The sequence below is a fragment of the Acinonyx jubatus genome, chromosome A2 (genome assembly GCF_027475565.1).
Source record: "Acinonyx jubatus isolate Ajub_Pintada_27869175 chromosome A2, VMU_Ajub_asm_v1.0, whole genome shotgun sequence".
Classification (NCBI taxonomy): domain Eukaryota; kingdom Metazoa; phylum Chordata; class Mammalia; order Carnivora; family Felidae; genus Acinonyx; species Acinonyx jubatus.
Genome location: NC_069383.1, coordinates 157,694,071 through 157,715,452, shown reverse-complemented (window position 1 = coordinate 157,715,452; position 21,382 = coordinate 157,694,071). Strand labels below are relative to the sequence as shown.

The following is a 21,382-nucleotide window of genomic DNA, read 5'->3' as shown; positions in this document are numbered from 1 at the left end:
CTCAGGCCGTGATCTCATGGTTGATGAGTTCAAGCCCTGCGTCAGGCTCAGTGTTGGCGGTGCGGAAACAGCTTGGGATTCTCTCTCTCTCCCTCTCTCTCTGCCCCTTCCCCCCCCCCCCCCACCCCGCCCACCCAAATAAAAAAAAAAAGTCAGATGCTTAACTGATGGAGCCACCCAGGCGCCCCTCTTCAGAGCTCTTATTAGCACCTGAACTTGTTTTCATTATTAGTTTACTCTCTGTCCCACCAGAATGGGAGGTTCTCATGGGCAGGGGTTTGTGTCTGTGTGTTCATTGCTGTCCTGCTATGTAGTAGGATCATGCATATTTGTTGAATGGATATATCTAGAAGCCAGAATTGGATTCGTTTCGCTGCACAGACGACGTTCATTGAGAAGGGGCCCGGAGGACGCACCAGGACTCATCACTGGGGCGCACAGCGGTGAGGTGGGGCGTGGGGTGCTCTAGGGAGAACAGAAGCAGGCACCTTGTCTTTACAGGAAGGGCTGTGATTTGTCTGCTGACACCGAGTAATGACAGTACTGTGCTAAGACCCTGAGGCCAGCCAAGCGTGGATGTCTCTCTGCTCTGGCTTCTCCAGCTGTAAGGGGGCCCCACCCTGGGCTGGGGCAACTGAGGCGCCTCCGGGCTGCCGGTGTGCTACCCATTTAATTCTTGCCATGTGCCTGGGTGCTGGTTGAACACATTCGCTGCGGGGCCCCGAGGTCTGAAGGCAGGTTGTCCGAGTGCCCACTTGGACCAGAGCAGAACCACGGAAAGGAGGCCACGAGGGGGTCATCCTCCCACAGGGAGCCAGGGGGAGATGTCATAAAAATACCAGCACGCGGGGCCAGACCCCTCCCCGGGCCAACTTAAAACTTGGGGGGATTCTGGTCATGAGCTGCAGCACAGAAAACCGATGCTCTGTAGTGGGAGACTTCCTTTGGCTAAAGTTGAACCTGTTCAGACCACAGACCCGTGGGGTGTGGACAAGCGGCCAGCAGGCTCCCCAGGCCCTTGGTGACACCCCCACACCCAGATGTAGGAGGAGGCATCCTGGAGACTCCGCTTCATGATACACATTTTCCCAGCGATAAGAGTCTTAGGGACGGGCAGGCTGGCTGGCGAGCAAAGCAAGCAGGAACTGTCCCAGCTGGGGTGACACCCGCCTGCTGGGTGATACACCCTGGCACGGCCAGGCCAGCCCTGGAGGAAGCCCCCGTGGTGGGTGTGGGACACAGCCCTGTCTGTCCCAGGCCACGGGGCCTCTGTGTTCTGTGCTGATGGACAGGGTCCTCTGGAGGGTCACAGCCTCCTTGTCTAGGAGGCCCCCAGCTGGCCCTGTGGCCAGGGAGCCAGTGGTTTTAAGGAGGATGCCTTCAAACGTGGTTCTGTTACCTGGGGGGGCGATGGAGTGCTAGGGATCTAGCAGTCAGGATTGGGGGGCTGTGACCAGAGACCGTGAGCCGTCCTCTCAGCTTGAGGAGGGACACTTCCTGTGGTTTGGGTTGGCATGTCTTGTCTTGCAATACTAAGTTCCCCTCACGTGGGTAGAAGCTGTTTAGACGGAAGTCCGGCTTCTATGGCGTCTGCCCCGCTGACATCTCTTGCTGGCAGGGCCTGGCACAGGTCCCTGGGGAGCCCAGGGCAGGTGGCCGCCGGAGGTGGGGAGGCTCTGTCGGCACTGGGCCGACAACGACACATCAACTTGATTTTTCTTTTCTTTTTAAATTTAAGGTTTGTTCATTGTAAAATAAAACACGTTCCTTTCGGACGTGCGCAGAGAAAGGCAGAGGTTCCTGTTACCCTTTGTAGGGAACCATGTCCATCAGTGTGTGGCTCTTGCCAGATCCTTTTTCTGCATTTCTGTGCGTAAATGTTCCCCATTCTCCCCGACACCATTATGAGCTCATGTGTGACAGTCCAGAGTCTTGCCATAATGTGTCCACCTCATGCCAAGTCCCTGCTCTTCAGTGTCTTGAGGAGTTTTTGCCTTTGTTTTATTTGTAATACATTTTTTTTAACATTTATTTATTTTTGAGACAGAGAGAGACAGAGCATGAATAGGGGAGGGGCAGAGAGAGAGGGAGACACAGAATGTGAAGCAGGCTCCAGGCTCTGAGCTGTCAGCACAGAGCCCGACACGGGGCTCGAACTCACGGACAGTAAGATCATGACCTGAGCCGAAGTCGGATGCTCAACCGACCGAGCCACCCAGGCGCCCCATACATTTTTCTTTTTATTTGGGAACAGTTTTTGATTTACAGAAAATAAACAAGTTTTTAAGTTTTACGGCAAAGTTGCAAAGACAGCACAGAGGGCTCCCGTATCCCATCCTTCCCTGTGCTTACGTCTTACCTTACCATTGTACGTTTCTTACCACTGAGACATTAACTGTGGTAGATTGTTACCACTAAGGAAAGGCAGACTTTCTGCAGATTTCCCCAGTTTCCCCCCTTATGTCCTTTTCCTGTCCCCGGACCCCACCCGGGGTGCCACTTTGCATTGGAGTCGCCGCTCCTCCTCCATCTTCCTGGTCGGTGACACAGCCCCACTGACTTCCCTTGGTTTTCATGCCTTTGGCATTTAATAGAATGGCCTTCAATTTGGGTTTATCTGGGATTTCCATGATTAGACTGGCACTCTGGGTGTGGGGAGAAGAATACCACAGAAGCCAGAAACCCTTCTCTCCACATCCTATTTGGGCTCCATGTTATGAACACGTCTTATCACGGTGATGTTGACCTTGATCTCTGGGTTAAGGTGGTGTGGATCAGCTCTCCCTGTGGTAGTTAACTCTTTCTCTCCTTTTCATATACTATGCTTTGGAAGCACTAAAGTTTCTTTTTATTTTATTTAATTTTTTAATAATTTTTGAGTTTCTCTTTCTTTTTTTTTTTTGAGAGAGAGAGAGAGAGAGAGAGAGTGCGTGCGCGCCTGAGCAAGTGGGGGGAAGGGTCAGCGGGCGAGGAGGACAGAGGATCCAAAGCAGGCTCTGCACTGACAGCAGTGAGATCGATGCAGGGCTCGAACTCACCAACTGTGAGAGCATGACCTGAGCTGAAACCAAGAGTCAGGTGCTCAGCCGACTGAGCCACCCAGGCGCCCCAAAGGTCCTTTTTAATATAATTGTTTAAATTGGTTAATACGTTCGGGGTGCCTGGGTGGCTCTGTCAGCTAAGCGTCTGACTTCGGCTCAGGTGATGATCTCACAGTGGTCCGTGAGTTCGAGCCTGGCGTCAGTCTCTGTGCTGTCAGTTCAGAGCCTGGAGTCTGCTTCAGATTCTGTTTCCCTCTCTCTCTGCCCCTCCCCCGCTCACGCTCTGTCTCTCTCTATCAAAAAATGAATAAACGTTAAAAAAATTTTTTTTAATCGGTAATAAGCTCAATATGGCACCAAGTTCAAAAATACCAGAAAGGATGGAGAGAGAGAGAGAGAGGCCTTGCTACCTGCCTGCCCCTACAGCCGACACCCTCACGCTTCCTGGTTGCTGTGTGCCCTCCCAGGCTCGGTACAAACAGAAGCAGACACGCGTGTGTTTATTCCCTCCTCCCCCATACACACTTTTACATGCTGTTGGGAGCAGGGAGATTCTTGACAGCATTTCTTGGAGATCTTAGTGTATCCTCAGCACACAGAGAGCTTGCCCATTTGGCTTGTTTTCCACCCTCGAGGTATAATTTACATACCGTAAGCCCTGCCCATTTTTATGTATAGCTCTCCTTTGACAAACAGCAGAGGTGTGTAACCATCACCACAATCAACACATGGAATCCTTCCAGGCCCCCCAGAGGTCCCCCTGTGCCCTTTTGTGGTCACTTCCTCTCCGCCCCCTGCACCCGGGCACCTGCTCCTTGCCCGAGTTCCCCGTCCTATGGTTTTGGCTTTTTCGGATTCTTGTGTAAATGGACTCATGTGGCTTTTGAGCCGTGTTTCATTCTGCATAACAGGTTGGAGCACCATCTAGGCTGAATGCGTGAGCCATTCAGTCCTTTTTATTGCTGAGGAGGAGTCCTTCATGGTATGGCCGGGCCACTGTCTGTTGAACCATTCAACTAAAGGACAGTGCGTTGTCTCCAGTTCCTGGTGATTATGAATAATGCTGACAGAAACATTCTTGTGCGTGTCTCTGTGTGACTCATAAATAGGAGACATTTCGAGTTAATTTTTGTATGATTTATGAGGTATAAACTGAGGTTATTTCTTTGTGTATGAATGTCCAATTGTGTCAGTATTGTCTATTGAAAAGACCTTCTTTTCCCCATTGAGGTTCCTGTGTCAGAAGTCAGTGGGCCATATTGGCGTGGGTCCGTTCTGGATTTTCTCTTCCCTTCCCTTCCCTTCCCTTCCCTTCCCTTCCCTTCCTTCCCTTCCCTTCCCTTCCCTTCCCTTCCCTTCCCTTCCCTTCCCTTCCCTTCCCTTCCCTTCCCTTCCCTTCCCTTCCCTTCCCTTCCCTTCCCTTCCCTTCCCTTCCCTTCCCTTCCCTTCCTTCCCTTCCCTTCCCTTCCCTTCCCTTCCCTTCCCTTCCCTTCCCTTCCCTTCCCTTCCCTTCCCTTCCCTTCCCTTCCCTTCCCTTCCCTTCCCTTCCTTCCCTTCCCTTCCCTTCCCTTCCCTTCCCTTCCCTTCCCTTCCCTTCCCTTCCCTTCCTTCCCTTCCCTTCCCTTCCCTTCCCTTCCCTTCCCTTCCCTTCCCTTCCCTTCCCTTCCCTTCCCTTCCCTTCCCTTCCCTTCCCTTCCTTCCCTTCCCTTCCCTTCCCTTCCCTTCCCTTCCCTTCCCTTCCCTTCCCTTCCCTTCCCTTCCCTTCCTTCCCTTCCCTTCCCTTCCCTTCCCTTCCCTTCCCTTCCCTTCCCTTCCCTTCCCTTCCCTTCCCTTCCCTTCCCTTCCTTCCCTTCCCTTCCCTTCCCTTCCCTTCCCTTCCCTTCCCTTCCCTTCCCTTCCCTTCCCTTCCCTTCCCTTCCCTTCCCTTCCCTTCCTTCCCTTCCCTTCCCTTCCCTTCCCTTCCCTTCCCTTCCCTTCCCTTCCCTTCCCTTCCTTCCCTTCCCTTCCCTTCCCTTCCCTTCCTTCCCTTCCCTTCCCTTCCCTTCCCTTCCCTTCCCTTCCCTTCCCTTCCCTTCCCTTCCCTTCCCTTCCCTTCCCTTCCCTTCCCTTCCCTTCCCTTCCTTCCCTTCCTTCCCTTCCCTTCCCTTCCCTTCCCTTCCCTTCCCTTCCCTTCCTTCCCTTCCCTTCCCTTCCCTTCCCTTCCCTTCCCTTCCCTTCCCTTCCCTTCCCTTCCCTTCCCTTCCCTTCCCTTCCCTTCCCTTCCCTTCCCTTCCCTTCCCCTTGTTATTTTAGAGGGAGACCGTGAACACGAGCAGGGGAGAGGGGAAAAGGGAGAGAGAATCTTAAGCAGGCTCCGCGCTAAGCATGGAACCTGACGCAGGGCTCACGACCTTGGGATCGTGACCTGAGCCGAAATCAAGAGTTGGACACTCAACTGACTGAGCCACCCAAGCGCTTCTGGATTCTATTTTCTTTCTTTCTTTCTTTTTTAATGTTAATTACTATTATTTGTGAGAGAGAGAGAGCACGCGCACGCGTGTGCGCGAGTGGGAGAGGGGCAGAGAAGAGAGGGAGAGAATCTTAAGTAGGTTCCATGCCCAATGCTGAGCCTGACTTGGGACTCCATCCCACAACAGTGAGATCATGACCTGAGCCAAAATCAAGAGTCGGGCACTTAACCCAGTCGCCCGATTTTCTAACATTGATCTGTGTGTCTGTCCTTTGGGCAAAACCACATTTCTTTATTACTTTATAATAAGTCTTTAAATCCTTTGTTATTCACTTTCAGAATTGTTTTGGCTAGTCTAGTTCCTTTGTCTTTACATAATAAGTTTTAGAATCAGCTTGGTGATTTCTCAAAAAGAAAAAAATTCTCCATCTTGGTACATGGAGAGCTTTGCTATTAGTATTTCTATCTGTATCTTCTTTGTTTTTAATTTTTTTTTTAGTTTATTTATTTTGAGACAGAGTGAGCATGAGCAGGGGAAGGACAGAGAGAGAGGGAGAGAGCGAATCCCAAGCGGGCTCCACACTGACCGTGCAGAGCCTGACGCGGGGCTCGGAACTCACGAACCACGAGATCGTGACCTGAGCCGAAAACCAGGAGTCGGACGCTTAACTGACTGGCCACCCAGGCGCCCCACTCTCTGTATTATTCTATCTAACATCACTGCCCACCTGAACAAGGGCGGTTATCTCCTCCTAAGTCTTGTACCTTCCGACCTCCCTCCCTGCCCACCCCAGGCGTTCTCCCTGTAGTGGCTGTAGAGGGGTCCTGTTGAGAATATATTCTGCCTCTGCTCAGAACCCACCGTGGCTTCTCGTTCTCTCTGTATGAAAACTGAAGTCTTCGCTACCACCCGAAGGCCCTGCATGATCTCCTTGCGCCCGCTTCCCCCCTACCTCTCCATCACCTCTCCCCCTTCTCTCCCTCATCTGCCCCTATTTCTCCCTTACTTGTTCTGTTTTGTCTATACTGGGGTCCTCACTGTTCTTCAAACATGTGAAATACATTCCCTCCTCAGGGCCTTTGCACATGCCATTTTCTCTGCCTGGAAAGCTCTTTTCCTTGAGATAACCTGATGGATCATCTGTCACCTCCACCAGGCCTGTGGTCAGATGTCTCCTCCTCAACAGGGCCTGCCTGGCCCCACTGCTAAAATGCCTCCACCCTGTTACTCCATCCTCCTGCCCTGCTTAATTTTTCTTGGAAGCACTTGTCCCTCCCTTGTTCTCTTTATGTATTTGGTTTATTGTCCACCACCACCCAGTAGAAGGTGAGCGCCCTGTTGGTGGGGCCTTGTTCCTGGGTGTGCCCCAGCCCTTTGCATGGTGCCTGGTGTGTATTCAATGCTCTAGAAACCCGTCTCCAGGTAAAGTAACCTTGGGTCTTCGCCACCGAGTGGTCCTCACTCTGCAGAGGCCGCTGAGCTTGCTGTGTGCCCTGCCACAACCTGGGCTCCTGCCCGGTTGGTTGCCCCTTGGAGTTAGGCCCAGTGGGGGAGGTACACACCAGCCAGGCACACAGAAAACTGGAGGTGGTGACTAAGGTCAGGGTCACAGAGGGGCTGAGGCTGTGGGAGGGCAGGATGAGGACTGGCCACAGTCAGGCCTGAGCCTTTCTGGGAGGGTTTGTGTGGGTGGGCAGTGGTTTTGTCTTAAAAAAAAATTAAAAAAAATTTTTTGTTCACGTTTATTCATTTTTGAGAGACAGAGAACAGAGGGTGGGCAGGGGAGGGGCAGAGAGAGAGGGAGACAGTCTGAAGCAGGCTCCAGGCTCTAAGCTGTCAGCACAGAGCCTGATGCAGGGCTCGAACTCATTGACCGCGAGATCATGACCTGAGCCAAAGTCGGACACCCAACCGACTGAACCACCCAGGCGCCCCTATCTTATATATTTTTTAAATGTTTATTTTTGAGAGAGAGTGAGAGAGAGAGTACATATGTGCGCACTTGAGAGAGAGAGAGAGAGAGAGAGAGAGAGATCAGGGGAGGGGCAGAGAGGGAGGGGGACATAGGATCCAGAGCACACTCTATGCTGGCCGTGGAGAGCCTGATGTGAGCCTCGAACCGACAAACCATGAGATCGTGACCTGAGCCGGAGTCGGACCTTAACTGACTGAGCCACCCAGGTGCCCCTTAAATGTTTTATTTTAAATATTTATTTTGAGAGTGCATACACCTGTGAGCAAGGGTGGGCCAGAGAGTGAGGGAGAGAGAGAGAGAATCCCAAGCAGGCTCTGTGCTGGCAGTGCTGAGCCCGGAACAGGGCTCGGTCTCATGACCATGAGATCCTGACCTGAGCCGAAATCACGAGTCGGTGGTTTAACTGACTGAGCCACCCAGGTGCCCCCGCAGCGGTTTTTATCTTAAAGATTGTTGATGGACGCGCTCCCTTGTTGTTACATGGGTTGCTTTTGTGCTTTTTGTTTTAAAATAGCATCTTTAACTGAAATATAATTCACATACCATAAAATTCCTCCTTTTAAAGTGTAACCATTAGGTAATTTTTAGCATATTCCCGGAGTTGTGCAACGATCACCACTAATTTCAGAACCTTTTCATGCCCCCCAGAAGACTCTGTACTCATCAGCAGTCACTCCCCGTCCCCAGCAACTTGCAACCACGAATCTGCTTTCTGTCTATGAATTTGCCTGTTCTGGTCATCTTGCGTAAATGGAATCCTACGTTACCTGGTTTCTGTGTCTGGCTTCTTGTGCCACGTGTTCAAGATTCATCCTTGTCACAGCGTGTATGAGAACCCTATCCCTTTTCACGACTGGATAATATTCCATTGTACAGATGTGCACTTTTGGTTATTTGCTCCTTGGTTGACAGACATTTGGCTCTTTTGCTTCTTGGCCATCAGAGAGAGTGCTGCTGGTGCACATTTGTGTGCAGATTGTTGTGTGCACATGTGTTCATTTCTTTTGAGTAGCTACCCAAGAGCGGAATTGCTGAGCCGTATGGTGATCCTTCTGTTTAACCCAGAGAAACCCCTGGACAAACCCCAGAGAAAACCACCGTTTTCCACGGTGACTACACTGTTTTAGGTCTGACCCGCTCTGGAGGAGGGTTCTGGTTTCTCCACCTCCTTGCCAACACTTGTTACTATCGGTCTTTTTTAATTTAGCTTCCTCGGGGGTAGGAAGTGGTGTTTTGCTCTTTTCTTTTCTTTCTTTTTTTTTAATTTCCCTAATGACTAATGTGTGCTTGATGGCCGTTTGTGCATCTTTGAAGAAATGTCTATTCAGCTTCATTGTCCATTTTTAGATTGGGTTATTTGTCTCTTGTTGATTTGTGCGAGTTCTTTATATCTGGTGTCAAGGCCAGTCCCTTATGGGATATATTTTCTTCCATCATGTGAGTTGTCTTTTTACTTTTTTCTTTTTTTTTTCAATGTTCATTTATTTATTTTTGCGAGAGAAAGAGAGTGAGTGAGCAGGGGAGAGGCAGAGAGAGGGAGAGAGGGAATCCCAAGCAGGCTCTGCACTGTCAGCGCGAGATCACGGAGCGTGAGATCATGATCTGAGCCAAAGTTGGACGCTTAACCAATGCCCTTCTTTTTACTCTCTTGATAGTGTCCTAGAAGGAGACAAATTTTATTTTGATGAAATGCCATTTATATGGTTTTTCTTTTATCACTTACGGTTTTGGGGTCATATCCAAGAAACTACTTGTCCGGTCCATGAAGGTCATGAAACTTTACTCCTGTATTGTCTTTTATAACACTTTTTTTCTTTTATTTTTTGTCACCTAAATCTAAGCCTCCTGTGCTCCCTAAATGTGCCATGGAATAGGTTAGCTTGACACGAGGGCACCTCCACAACCTCAAGAAAAATTCTGCGCGGTGAGATATACCGTAAAACACCACAAAATCCCCAACCCAGTGGCACACCCCATCTTAGGTATTTGGCTCTGAGAGACCCAAGGCTTATCTGAAGAAATGCTATCCTTAAGTTCCAGATATTTGCACACTTCCCCTTTTGGCACAATTGCTTATTTTATGTCTAAGAACTGTGGTCTGAGAAGCTGTAGATATCTTTTTCTTTTTTATAATTTTTTGGTGTTTACTCATTTTTTGAGAGAGAGAAAGAGACACACAGCGAGTAGGGGAGGGGCAGAGAGAGAGGGAGACAGAGAATCGGAAGCAGGCTCTAGGCTCCCAGCTATCAGCACAGAACCCGATGTGGGGCTCGAACTCACGGACTGTGAGGTCATGACCTGAGCCAAAGTCATATGCTTAACCGACTGAGCTGCCCAGATGCCCCAAAGCTGTAGATATCTTAAAGAAAAAAAAAAAAAAAAGTCAAAATCTTACTAAGACAGCCTAGAATTACACTGGTCATTATGGGGAATGTTCTAGTTAGGCAAGGTCATTCTTTTTTTTCCAAATTTTAATTAATTTATTTATTAACATTCTTTTATTCATTTTTTTTTTTTCTGAGAGAGAGAGAGACAGAGTGTGAGCGGGGGAGGGGCAGAGAGAGAGAGAGAGAGAGAGAGAGAGAGAGAGAGAGGGAGACAGAATCCAAAGCAGTCTCCATGCTGTCAGTGCTTAAATTCCTGAACTGTGAGATCATGACCTGTGCTGTAGTCAGACGCTTAACTGATTGAGCCACCTAGGCGCCCCTCAAATTTTTATTTAAATTCTGGTTAGTTAACATACAATGCCATGTTGGTTTCAGGCATAGAATTCAGTGACTCATCACTTACATACAACACCCAGCGCTCATCACAGCAAGTGCCCTCCTTAGTACCCATCACCCATCTAGCCTGTTACCTACCCACCTCCCCTCCATTGGCCCTCAGTTTGTTCTTTATCTTTATAAAAAATTTTTTTTAATATTTACTCATTTTTGAGAGAGAGAGAGAGAGAGAGAGAGAGAGAGAGAGAGAGAGCGAGCGAGCATGAGTTGGGGAGGGGCAGAGAGAGAGGGAGACACAGAATCTGAAGCAGGCTCCAGGCTCTGAGCTGTCAGCACAGAGTCTGATGAGGGGCTCGAACCCATGAACTATGAGATCATGACCTGAGCTGAGGTCAGAGTCTTAACTGACTTAGCCACCTAGGCACCCCTGTTCTTTATCTTTAAAAGTCTCTCATGATTTGGTTCCCTCTCTCTTTTTCCCCTTCCCATATGTTCATTTGTTTCTTTTTTTTTTTTTTTTTTTTTTTTTGAGCGAGAATGTGACTGGAAGAGGGACAGAGAAAGAGGGGGACAGAGGATCTGAAGCAAGCTGTATTACGACAGCAAAGAGGTCAATTCAGGGCTCAGACTCACGAACCATGAGATCATGACCTGAGCTGAAGTCAGATGCTTAACTGACTGAGCCACCCAGGCATCCTGGTTTTTAATTTCTTTCAACAATGTATGTTTTGGTTTTTTTTTAGTTTTCAATGTACATTTTTTTACTTCTTAGATTAGATTTATTCCTAATATTTTATTCTTTTTGTTGCCTTTGTAAATGGAACTGTTTTTTTAATTTTGTTTTCAGATTGTTCATTGCTGGTATATAATAATATAACTGATTTTTATATATTTATCTTTTATCCTGCAACCTTGCTGAACTCATTTATTGTCAAAAAACAGTTTTTTTTTGTGGGGTTTTTGGTAGATTCCTTAGCAGTTTCTGTAGACATGATCATGTCATCTGTGAATAGTTTCCTTCTTCCTTCGGATTTCTTTTTCTTGCTTAATTGCTTTGGCTAGAACCTCCAGAACAACGTTGAATAGAAGTAAGAGTGGACATCTTGTCTAGTTCCTGATCTTAGAGGGAAAGCTTTAAATGTTTTACCGTTAAATATGGTGATAGTTGTAGGTTTATGAGGAAAGGGTTGTAGATTTTGTCAAATGCTTTTTCTATTCAGATAGTCATATAGTTTTGTTATTTACTCTTACTATGGTGTATTGTACCGATTCATCTTGGCATTTTTGGACCATTATGGCTTTCCTGGGATAAGTCTCACTTGGCTATGATACATGATATTTTTTATATATTGCTGGATTTGGCTTACTTGTATTTTGTTGAGGACTTTTTTGTGTGTCTATATTAATATGAAATATCAATCTGTTGTTTTCTGGTGGTTTTTGTCTAGCTTTGGTGTCAGGATAATGCTGGCCTCATAGAACCAGTTAGGAAGTGTACATCCTTCCTTTTCCAATTTTTTGGGGAGTTTGTGAAGGATCAGTGTTAAACCTTCTTTAAGTGTTTGTTACAATTTACCCATGAAGTCATTTGGACCTGTGCTTTTTTTTGGGGGGGGGAGGGGTTTCTGAGCATAATTTCAGTCTCTTTGGGGAGACTGGGTCAGTCAGTTAAGCATCCAACTCTTGATTTTGGCTCAGGTTTCTGAGTTTGGACCCCGCTTGTGTGAGTTCAGGCCCTGTGTTGGGCTTTGTGCTGACAGTACAGAGCCTGCTTGAGATTGGTTCTCTCCCTCTCTCTCTGCCCCTTCCCTGCTTGTGCACACATGTGCTCTCTCTCTCAAAATAAATAAAACTTAAAAAAATTCAGTCTCCTTACTTGTTATAGGTCTATTCAGATTTCTTTTACCTTTTTTTTTTTTTTTTTTTTAGGATTTTATTTTTGGGGCACCTGGGTGATCCAGTAGGTTGAGCGTCCGACTTTGCTCAGGTCATGATCTCATGATTCCTGGGCTTGAGCCCTGTATTGGGCTCTATGCTGACAGCCCAGAGCCTGGAGCCTGCTTTGGATTCTGTGTCTCTCTCTTCCCCTCCCCTGCTTGTGCGCTCTCTCTCTCTCTCTCTCTCTCAGAAATGAATAAACATTAAAATTTTTTTTTAGGGGCGCCTCGGTGGCTCAGTCGGTTGAGCTTCCGACTTCAGCTCAGATCACGATCTCGCGGTCCGTGAGTTCGAGCCCCGCGTCGGGCTCTGGGCTGATGGCTCAGAGCCTGGAGCCTGCTTCCGATTCTGTGTCTCCCTCTCTCTCTGCCCCTCCCCGTTCATGCTCTGTCTCTCTCTGTCTCAAAAATAAATAAACGTTAAAATTTTTTTTTAAGGAAGATCTTCTTTTTAAATAATCTCTATACCCAATTTGGGGCTTGAACCCACAACCCTTGGATTAAGAGTCACATGCTCGGGGTGCCTGGGTAACTCAGTCGGTTGAGCGTCCGACTTTGGCTTGGGTCATGCATGATCTCACGGTTCGTATGTTCAAGCCCCGCATCAGACTCTGTGCTGACAGCTTGGAGCCTGGAGCCAGCTTCCGATTCTGTGTCTCCCTCTCTCTCTGCTCCTTCCCCGCTTGTGCTCTGTTTCTCTCTCAAAAATGAAGATTAAAAAAAATAATAAAAAATAAATATAGGTGCCTACATCTATATAGGTGCATTTTCCTCTGCATGCTGCTTTTGCCGAAGCCTGTGAGTTTCAGCATTTTGCGTCTTCTTTTTCATTCCCCTCAAGATACTCTCTAATCCCCCTTAGGTTTTCCTCTTTGACTTGCTAGTTACTGAGGAATGTGTTGTTTAATTTCCACGCACTTGTGAATTTCCCCAAATTTCCTTTCGTTAATGATTTCTGATTTCACCCCGTGTGGTCAGAGAACGTACTTTATGTAATTTCTGCCCTTTGACATTTACTGAGTCCTGTTTTACGGCCTGTCCTGGAGGATGTTGCACGTGCCCTTGATATGAATGTGTTCTCTGCTGTCGTTGGGTGGGGCGTGCCGTGCAGGTTTGGTAGATCTCGTGGGTTTGTGGCGGTGGTGTTTCCTTGTTGACCTCTTGTTCAGTTGAATGTGGGGGCCTGGCGTCTCCCAGCTACTCTTGTAGACTCCCCTCAGTTTCCCTCATCTCGTGCTCTTTACGACTGCACGGTCGTCTCCGGTCCAGCCCCGCCATGCCACGTCCACTCCCTGTCCCCTCCTGACAGGCCACGGGAGTGAGGTGACAGGCTTGCTTGTCTGCTAGGCCCAGGGCTGGTCCCTAGGAGGGGGCTGCTGTGCTGGGGGGGGGAGTAGATTTAGCATCATCTCGCCCGATGTGCCAGGAGACACCGTTACAACAGGGTCCTCCTGGAGGTGCCAAGGAATGTCTCCCTTCTTGCCATCGTCCCTACCGACCAGTCTTGTGGAGGAGGGCCCTACGTGTGCCAAGGACCGGGGCTCACAGGACTCATCCTTCTGATCCTCTGACAGCCTGACAGCGTGGGCACCGTTACTGTCCCCATCTTACAGATGGAGAAACTGAGGTCCGGGGAAGAGAAGATCCTTGTTCAGGTCTCACAGCTGGACAGCTGCAGACTCTGTGCTTCCCACTGTCACGGACCTATCTGTCCCTACAGGGAGCGGTGACTGTCTGCCTTGTCCTCGGAGTTCAGGGGCTCCTTTCCATCTTCGTTCCGGTAACATGTGGTGTAATGACCAGGATGGTGCCGGCAGACCGGGACAGGAAGAAGCCGTCTGGGTTGGTGGCGGAGGATGCTGTCAGCTTATGTGCCTTTGGTCCAGGTGACCACACGTCTTTACGTTCAGTTTTCCCATCTGCGTCACGGGGTTGGCGAGAGCCCCTGTGAAGAGGGGGATGGAGACTTGTGTGCACAGGGCTCGGCTCAGCGTTTTGTTGTGTGTGCCCTTCAGAGATGCCAGCCTCTCTTACGGGTCACTCCTCAGCGGGCATGTACTGAGCACCTGTTGTGTGCCAGGCGCTGTGCCGGGGGTGGGGGGGCCAGGCAGTGAACGAAGGAGACGGCTTAGAGTGGGGACTAGTATGCAGGAAGGAAGCTTGGAGAGGAGGCAGAGCCTGGCCCGGGAAAGCAGTTAGGGAACCTCTCCTGGCAGGCTCCGTCCAACCAGTGTCCAGAGGAAGAGTGGAGGGCTCTTTGGGGGCATCTGGTGGCGAAGGAGCCCGAGAGGAGGCATCAGTCAGCAGGGCCTGGGAGCGGGAGCGGGGAGGGGGGTGGGAGCCAGCGGACAACGGCAGGGAAGTGAAGGGGCACTGGTGTTGGGCCTTGTGGGCTGCAGACAGGACACTCGTTTGTGTCCCAAGTTTGCTGGAAGACACAGGTGGGTTTTAAGAATGTGTGCAGCATGATCCGACTTGTTTGAAAAGCTGTCCCCGGATGCCAGGTCGAGAACACATGGGGCATGAGGACTGGGGGAGCATGGCTGTCCCAGGGGCTCAGCCTAAGGAGGCTGGGACCAAGCAGGGGACGAAGGCAGGATTTGCTGACAGATCGACTGTAGGAGGTGGGAAAGACGTGACCTGGGCAAGGGCGGTAAGGCCATCCTGTCTTGTGTGACACCGTGGACCAGTCTGTCTGGGCTGTTCCTCGTCCCGTCATCTGGGAGGGGCTCTGGGAAGAGGGTTGTGGAGGACACACACCCGTTCTCCTACTTGAAGAAGGAGCCTGCCAGGAGGATGGTTCTGGAATGTTAGGAGCGTGGTGGAGCCCTGCCTGGCCTTCTTCCTGCCTATTTACCAACATCCTGCCTCTGGCTTCAGTTGGGCCTCTTGGGTGGTGACACACGCAGAAGTAGGAATCCATATGTGGCTGACCTGTGGCACCTGCACTGTCTTCTGTCCCCGTCGCACCTCATTTTATAGATGAGGACATTGGTCCCAAGACGTGCATGACCTTGCCACCAGGGTCACGCAGCTGACGTGGGGCAGGCTGTCTGCTGCAGGGTAGAGCAGTGAGGATGCTGAGGGGACCCGCCAGGAGGGGCAGAGTCGACAGCTTGGGTTCCCAAATGCCAGTGTCTTTTCTGTCACCTATGAAAATGCTGCTTGGCCGCCTGGTTGCTTTGGCACTCTTGGTACAACAGCAAAGGTAAAAATTAACATTTGCCTGTTACAAAAGTTATTAAAAAATTACAGAAGACAGAAATTCAAGGCATGTTGGAGACCATGAAACAGGAAGTTTTTCCATTTGCATTCCATAACTCGACTTCCATCAGGCCCAGGTGTCACCTTCAAGTTTGTTTTCCCCACACAGGCAGGAAATGGGCACAAGCATTTAAAAATATTTGGAGGACATAGTCTGTTCTGTCCATCACACTTTGCTTTCAGCACTGTGGCCTGGATTCCCTCCTGGCCCGGTTCCAAGATTGATTGGGCCAGTTCCATGCGAGCGGACATCTAGGTGGTTAATGGATTTCACTCTGGAAAGCACTGCCTCAGGGAGAGGCCATCCTTGCAGAATCACTCAGGAGAAGGAAAACGGGGTGACGTGGAGGAGGGGTGTCAGTAGGGGACAGTCAAGCCTCTCAAAAGAGTTGACATCTGAGTTGAATCCTGACTGACCAGAGGAAGCCAGGATTGTGAAGAGGCTCCGAGGAGATGTTCATTCCAGGCAGAGGGTCAGCACATGCAAAGGCCCTGCAGCAGAAATAGATTCGACCTGTTTGCTGTACCTTGACCAGCTGTGTGGCTCAGGGAGTGAGTGAGGTGGGGGTGAGGGCAGGGAGGTGACAGGGCGATTGCTCAGGGCCTTGGAGGCCATCGGGAGGACTTTGGAGCAGAGGAGGGTCATGGTCTGATTCATATTGTGTCCAGTTTTCCCTCGATTGTGTAGGGCAGATGGTCTCTTTTTGGGCACCATGGTAAGAACTTTGCATATCCTTCCAACTGCCTACCGTCTGAGGCAGATGACATCGTCCCCACTTAACAAATAACAAATAAGGAAACTGAGGCACAGAAAGGTGACCAGACCTATGCAGATTGTCTAGAAAATAAATGGAAGTGCCTGGACTCCCGCTGGGGTCTGCAAGACCCAAGAGCCACGGCTGCTAGTCTCCATGGGCCACTTCTGCTTTTGTTCCTGGCCTCCAGATGAGACCATGGAGCTGGTGACACTGTGGCTGAGTGCCAGGGGTGGGGCTGGGCTCTGGAACCTGCAGGATTCCTGAGCAGGGAGGAGCCTGCTGGGAATTGTGAAGAGGTGGCACCCCGGAGTGGGACCGTGAAAGCCAACAAGACGCTGGCCCGCCCGCCTCCACCTGAGCCCCAGTCTCCTCATTGGGTCCTTCATCCCAAAAACTGGTCACTTGCCTCGTGCCTGGCTCTGTATTGAGAGCTGAGAGATCGGAGAACGTGCCAGGCAGAGGACCCGGCTCCTATGGGGCTGGCATTTTAATGGATAGGTGGGAGGAAAGGGACCACAGCCATATGAACAGACCAGTAAATTGGAAGATGCCGGTTCTGAATAGAATTGAGAATCGAGCAGGATGGGCACCTGCTTTATGTTCGGAGGGTGCTGGGATGAAGATAGAGAAGAGATAGTTTGGCCAGGAGTTGCTAGTTGGCCCTGTGGGTGTTGCAGGGAGAGAGTTCTAGGCTGCGGGAGCAGTCAGTGCAAAGGCCCCGAGGCAGCCATACCTGTTTGGGGGCAACACGGCAGAGAATAGCATAGCAGGAGCTGAGTGAGTGAGAGGAAGAACAGGAGGAGGGGAGGTGACTGGGCAGGCTGTGCGGGGCCTTGTGGGCCTTCGAGGACTTGGGGTTTTTACCCTGAGGGAGGTGGGGGTCTTGGGAGGCCTCTGAACAGAGGGAGGCAGCCACTGCATCCATACACACCATGTGGCCACTTGGGGGCGAGGGTGGGTAGCCTAAGAGGCAGCAACTGTACTGGTCCAGGCAACCACGAGTGGCCTGTGTGATGGCCGTGGATGTGCAGGGAAGTGGGCCAGTTTGTGCCGAGCTGGAGGTGGACCCAGCAGGGCTTGCTGCTGGGCGGAGTGGGCAGTGAGGGGTGGGAGGAGCCCTGGGTCTGCGGTCTGAGTCAGCCTGCCTGCCTCTTGGGGTGACTACAAGGACACAGTGACACCTGCCCGGGGCCACTGAGTGTGGGCTGGGCACTGGGTCACCAGTGCTTACTGTTGGATGGCATCCAGATGGGTGGTAATGAGGCAGGGACTGGGTGGGGACCAGTGGGGCGTATAGACTGGATAGTGTGGCTCCAGAGGCCCAGCGATGAACTCTACTTCTTTTCTAGCAAAACCACAGAGGAAGCCCTGGGGGTTTGGGGGTGATTGGGGGGTGGGGGAGGGAGCAGCGGTGGTTCTGCATCACTGACATCTTTCCTATGTTCCCATCCTAGCTCTGCTCCTTCCTTGCTGAGTTGCCTGGGCAAGTCCTGAAACTCTGAGCCTTAGTCTGCCTATCTGGGAAATGGGAGTGTTGGCCCTGGTTGCATTCTTTTGGTCTTGCTAGAGGGTTTGCTGAGATGTTGCCAAAGATGGGGTTAGAGCTGGGCTAGGGGGGCAGCCACTGCTTCCTATATGGGCTCTTATCGGAGCCTGAGAGAGTGGGCTGGGTACAAACAGGTCCCTGGAGTGTGGGCCTCCTGCTGAGGGCTTTTTCCATGGCTGGAGTTGTGCTGAGGTCTCCTAGCCACACTGAGGCTTTGAGTGACCCCCATGAGTATATGGCGATGAGGAAGGGATCCTAGCCAAGGGCGCTTACTGGGCCTCCTGTCACCATGCTGCTCAGGTGAGGGGTGACCTGGCCCTTAACAGCTCTGACTCATCCTCTGCCAGCTTATCTGTTTGTTTTCCCTCCCCTGGGAAGGCCTCCACCTGCCCACCTACCAGCCTGGGTTTTAAGCCTCTATTGTTCCCTCAGCCAGGCATCCCCACCCATGTATGGGGCTGGAAGTCAAAGGGCTCCTGGGGGGACCTTGGTCTCTGTTCAAACAACAGTAAATAAACAGCTGGGACTTCTGATCTGCCCCTGGTGCCACTACCTGCTGTGCCTTTCCCTCCCTACTCCCTACCACTCTCTTCTCAGGAGCCCTCATTACCTTCCAGGGAGAGGTGGCCCATTTTAGAGCTTGGAAACTGAGGCTCGGAGAGGGTGAAGTGATGTGTGCGGGTCAGGAGGCCAGCGGGGGCCTTCCCTGAAGGATGAGTGGCATCCTCTCATCCCACTGGTGGCCGTGCCAGTGCCCAGAGAAGGTGGAGACCTGCCTAGGACCACACAGCTCATGGGGGCAGGGCTGGGCTTTGAACCCAGGCTCTCTGGTTCCCGCGTCCATATTCCTCTTGGCCATTCAACAAACCATTTAATGAGCACCTGCTGTATGCCAGGCACTGTTCTAGGTGCTGGAGATCTAGCAGTGACCAGGCCAGGGGAAGCCATGTGTTGTCACAGGGCTAGACTTCCATTGAAAGCCATGTTGTGGGAGTGGGAAAGGGCATGCGTTTGGGAGGGAGGGGTGCAGTCCACTGCATCTGCCCACGGGTGGGTGCGCAGTGCCTGTGGGGAGGAGGTTCCTGGCAGAGGGAACAGTCCCTGCAAAGACCAGAAGCCAGAAGTGAAGAGATCCCCGAGCAGGAGGAAGCAGGGGTGGGGCTGGTAGGATGGGTAGGTAGAGGACCCTGTCAACTGCAGGATGTGATTTCTGTAGGACGGAGGCTTGGAGGCCTCGTCTTTGTTTTAGAAAGAGACCATAGAGGCACCTGAGTGGCTTAGTCGGTTAAGCCTCCGACTTCAGCTCAGGTCGGAGTGTTAAAACGCGGTGAGTTAGAGCCCTGTGTTGGAACCCAGCTTGGAGCCTGGAACCTGCTTCAGATTCTGTGTCTCCCTCTCTCTCTCTGCCCCTCCCGTGCTCATTCTCTCTCTCAAAAATAAATAAACATTAAAAAGAGAGAGAGAGAACCATAGGTGGGGTACCTGTGTAGCTCAGTCAGTTAAGAGTCCAACCCTGAATTTTGGCTCAGGTCATGATCTCACGGATGTGAGATTGAGCCCCATGTTGGGCTCCACATTGGGAGTGGAGCCTGCTTGGGATTCTCTCTCTCCCTGTGCCCCTTCCCTGCTCATGCTCTCTTTCTCTCTCTCTCTCTCTCAAAAAAAAAAAAAAAAAAAGGACCATAGGTAACCTGGGAGGAGGATCCTGTGGGCCAGGCCTAGGCCCATAGATAGAGGCCAGGTGCAGCAATGAACCCCTACTCTGTGCCAAGGAACAGAGTAGACCCGGGCTCCTGTCCTGGGGGGCTACGTGGCAGAGGGGGGCAGGTAAGCAGATAAGTGACTTGAAGTGTTAGTGACGAGGAAGAAAATGAGGGCAGGTGGGCGATGGGGTGGGGTTGGAGTTGTAAGTGGGGGTGGCAAGTCTCCCTAGGGAGGTGTCATTTGGGCCAGAGCTGTGGGGAGTGTGAGTCATGGGGGCGCCTGTGTGGTACCCAGCTGACCTCCGAGGTGGGCGGTGTCACCCCGTCTTGCTGACTAGGAAACCCAGACCGGAGAGCCAGGGAAGCTGGCGGGAGGTCACAGCGTGCGCAGGGCAGCCTGGGCGTCCAGTCGGGGTGGGGGTGGGTTGAATCAGGGCGGAGGAAGCAGACGACTGAGGCTTGGAAGTTGCCTCCACATAAGCGGATGGTGTTCTGGGCAGAGTTACGAGGGGAGATGGTCTCCTTCCACCACCCAGGCCGGGAAGGCCCCCAGGGCGCTCCTGCTGCCTTGTGCCAGAACATCCTCTGGGCACAGCCGGACGGGCCCTTCCTCCCCGAGCCTCTTGGGAATTTCCAGGGAGCTGCTTTTGGGGGGACTGTCCAGGCCGAGTCCGCACTCGGTGTTGCTGCCCTTTCCACTCAGCAGTTCGAGAGCTTCTGGACACGCGATTGGAGGAATCCCAGGGCGGCTGGCACTCCCAGCCTGGTGCGCAAGGCCCCGCGCGCCTGCTCGGCCTCGTCCTTTGGCCTTCTCCCCCTCGGGCTGAGCCTCCTTTGCCTGGGCTGCACCCTCCGGTCACCACCAAGCTCCAGCCCCGGCCAGCTGCCTTCCCTGCACGTGGCCGGAGCTCTTGGGTTCTCTTGGGCATCGTGCTGGTCCTCGTGTTGTTGCGAGGCGCTCACTGTCCGTTGTCTGTAGGGTTACCATTGTGTCCATGGTGCCTGGCCCCCCCAGACACACCCAGAACAGTTACAGGACAGCGTGGGCCGATACCTTGGCCCTGGCGGGGGTGATGCCAGCGGCTTTTGAGTCAGAGGTGTGGGCCCAGAGGCCGGGTGACCTCAGACGCCGTGAACTTCAGTCCATGTTCCCACCACTCCCCGATGCCTAGTGACCTTGTTTTCTTATGTAAATTCACACACTCAGGAAATCACCAGACAGATCAAGATAGAGTCCATCCCAGAAAGTTCCCCGGTGCCCCTTCCAGTCAGTTCCCCAAAGGGAACCAAGTGCTCTGATTTCTATCACCAGAGACGAGTTTTGCCTGTTCAGGTTTACCCTCTGACTCAGCAGGAGAAACGAGGGCGTATGTCTACCAGAGGCATGTGTGCAAATGTTCCTAGCAGCTGTATTTGGTTTTTTATTTTTAAATTTTTTTAATGTTTATTGTTGACAGACTGAGCATGAGTGGGGGAGGGGCAGAGAGAGAGAGGGAGACCCAGAATCCAGTGCAGGTGCCAGGCTCTGAGCTGTCAGCACAGAGCCCGACGCGGGGCTCGAACTCACAGACCGCGAGATCATGACCCGAGCCGAAGTCGGATGCTCAACCGACTGAGCCACCCAGGCGCCCCAGCAGCTATATTTGTAACGACCCCGAACTGGAAAGACCCCAAGTGGCCCATCCATGCCACAGGGCACGGGTCAGCAGTGGAAAGGAGCCTCCTGCAGTCACACACAGCAGCTTGGAGGAACCACGTAGACAGGCGTGGGGAATTCATTCCCGTGCTTCTGTATCGTTTGGTCCCCGACCTGTTCCTGTTGTGTTGAAGAGGTGGAGTGGAAGATTCTGGTGCGGGACGTGCACACCGTCACCGCTGCTGTCTGTGATTCTGTTGGAGGGCCGGCGCCCATGGTTGGCAAGATGCCACATCTCTGATGTGCAAGGGACTTCCTGTCCCTGCCTCTCAGGTCTTTGCCTCTGAGC

At 51.6% G+C, this 21,382-nt stretch overlaps 1 protein-coding gene across 13 annotated transcripts in view; it reads left to right on the top strand.

Annotated features, from left to right (window-relative positions):
• DNM2 (dynamin 2) overlaps positions 1-21,382 on the top strand; it is an 89,776-nt gene that overhangs the window by 9,729 nt on the left and 58,665 nt on the right. Inside the window, exon 1 of one of the 13 annotated variants that reach the window (XM_053219907.1) lies at positions 13,897-14,012. The exons of the other annotated variants lie outside the window; for them this stretch is intronic. Within the exon in view, the coding sequence (XP_053075882.1) occupies positions 13,912-14,012 (101 nt within the window). The 5' untranslated portion in view covers positions 13,897-13,911. Of the gene's footprint in view, positions 1-13,896; positions 14,013-21,382 lie in introns of those variants that run through there. 13 annotated transcript variants of the gene reach the window in all.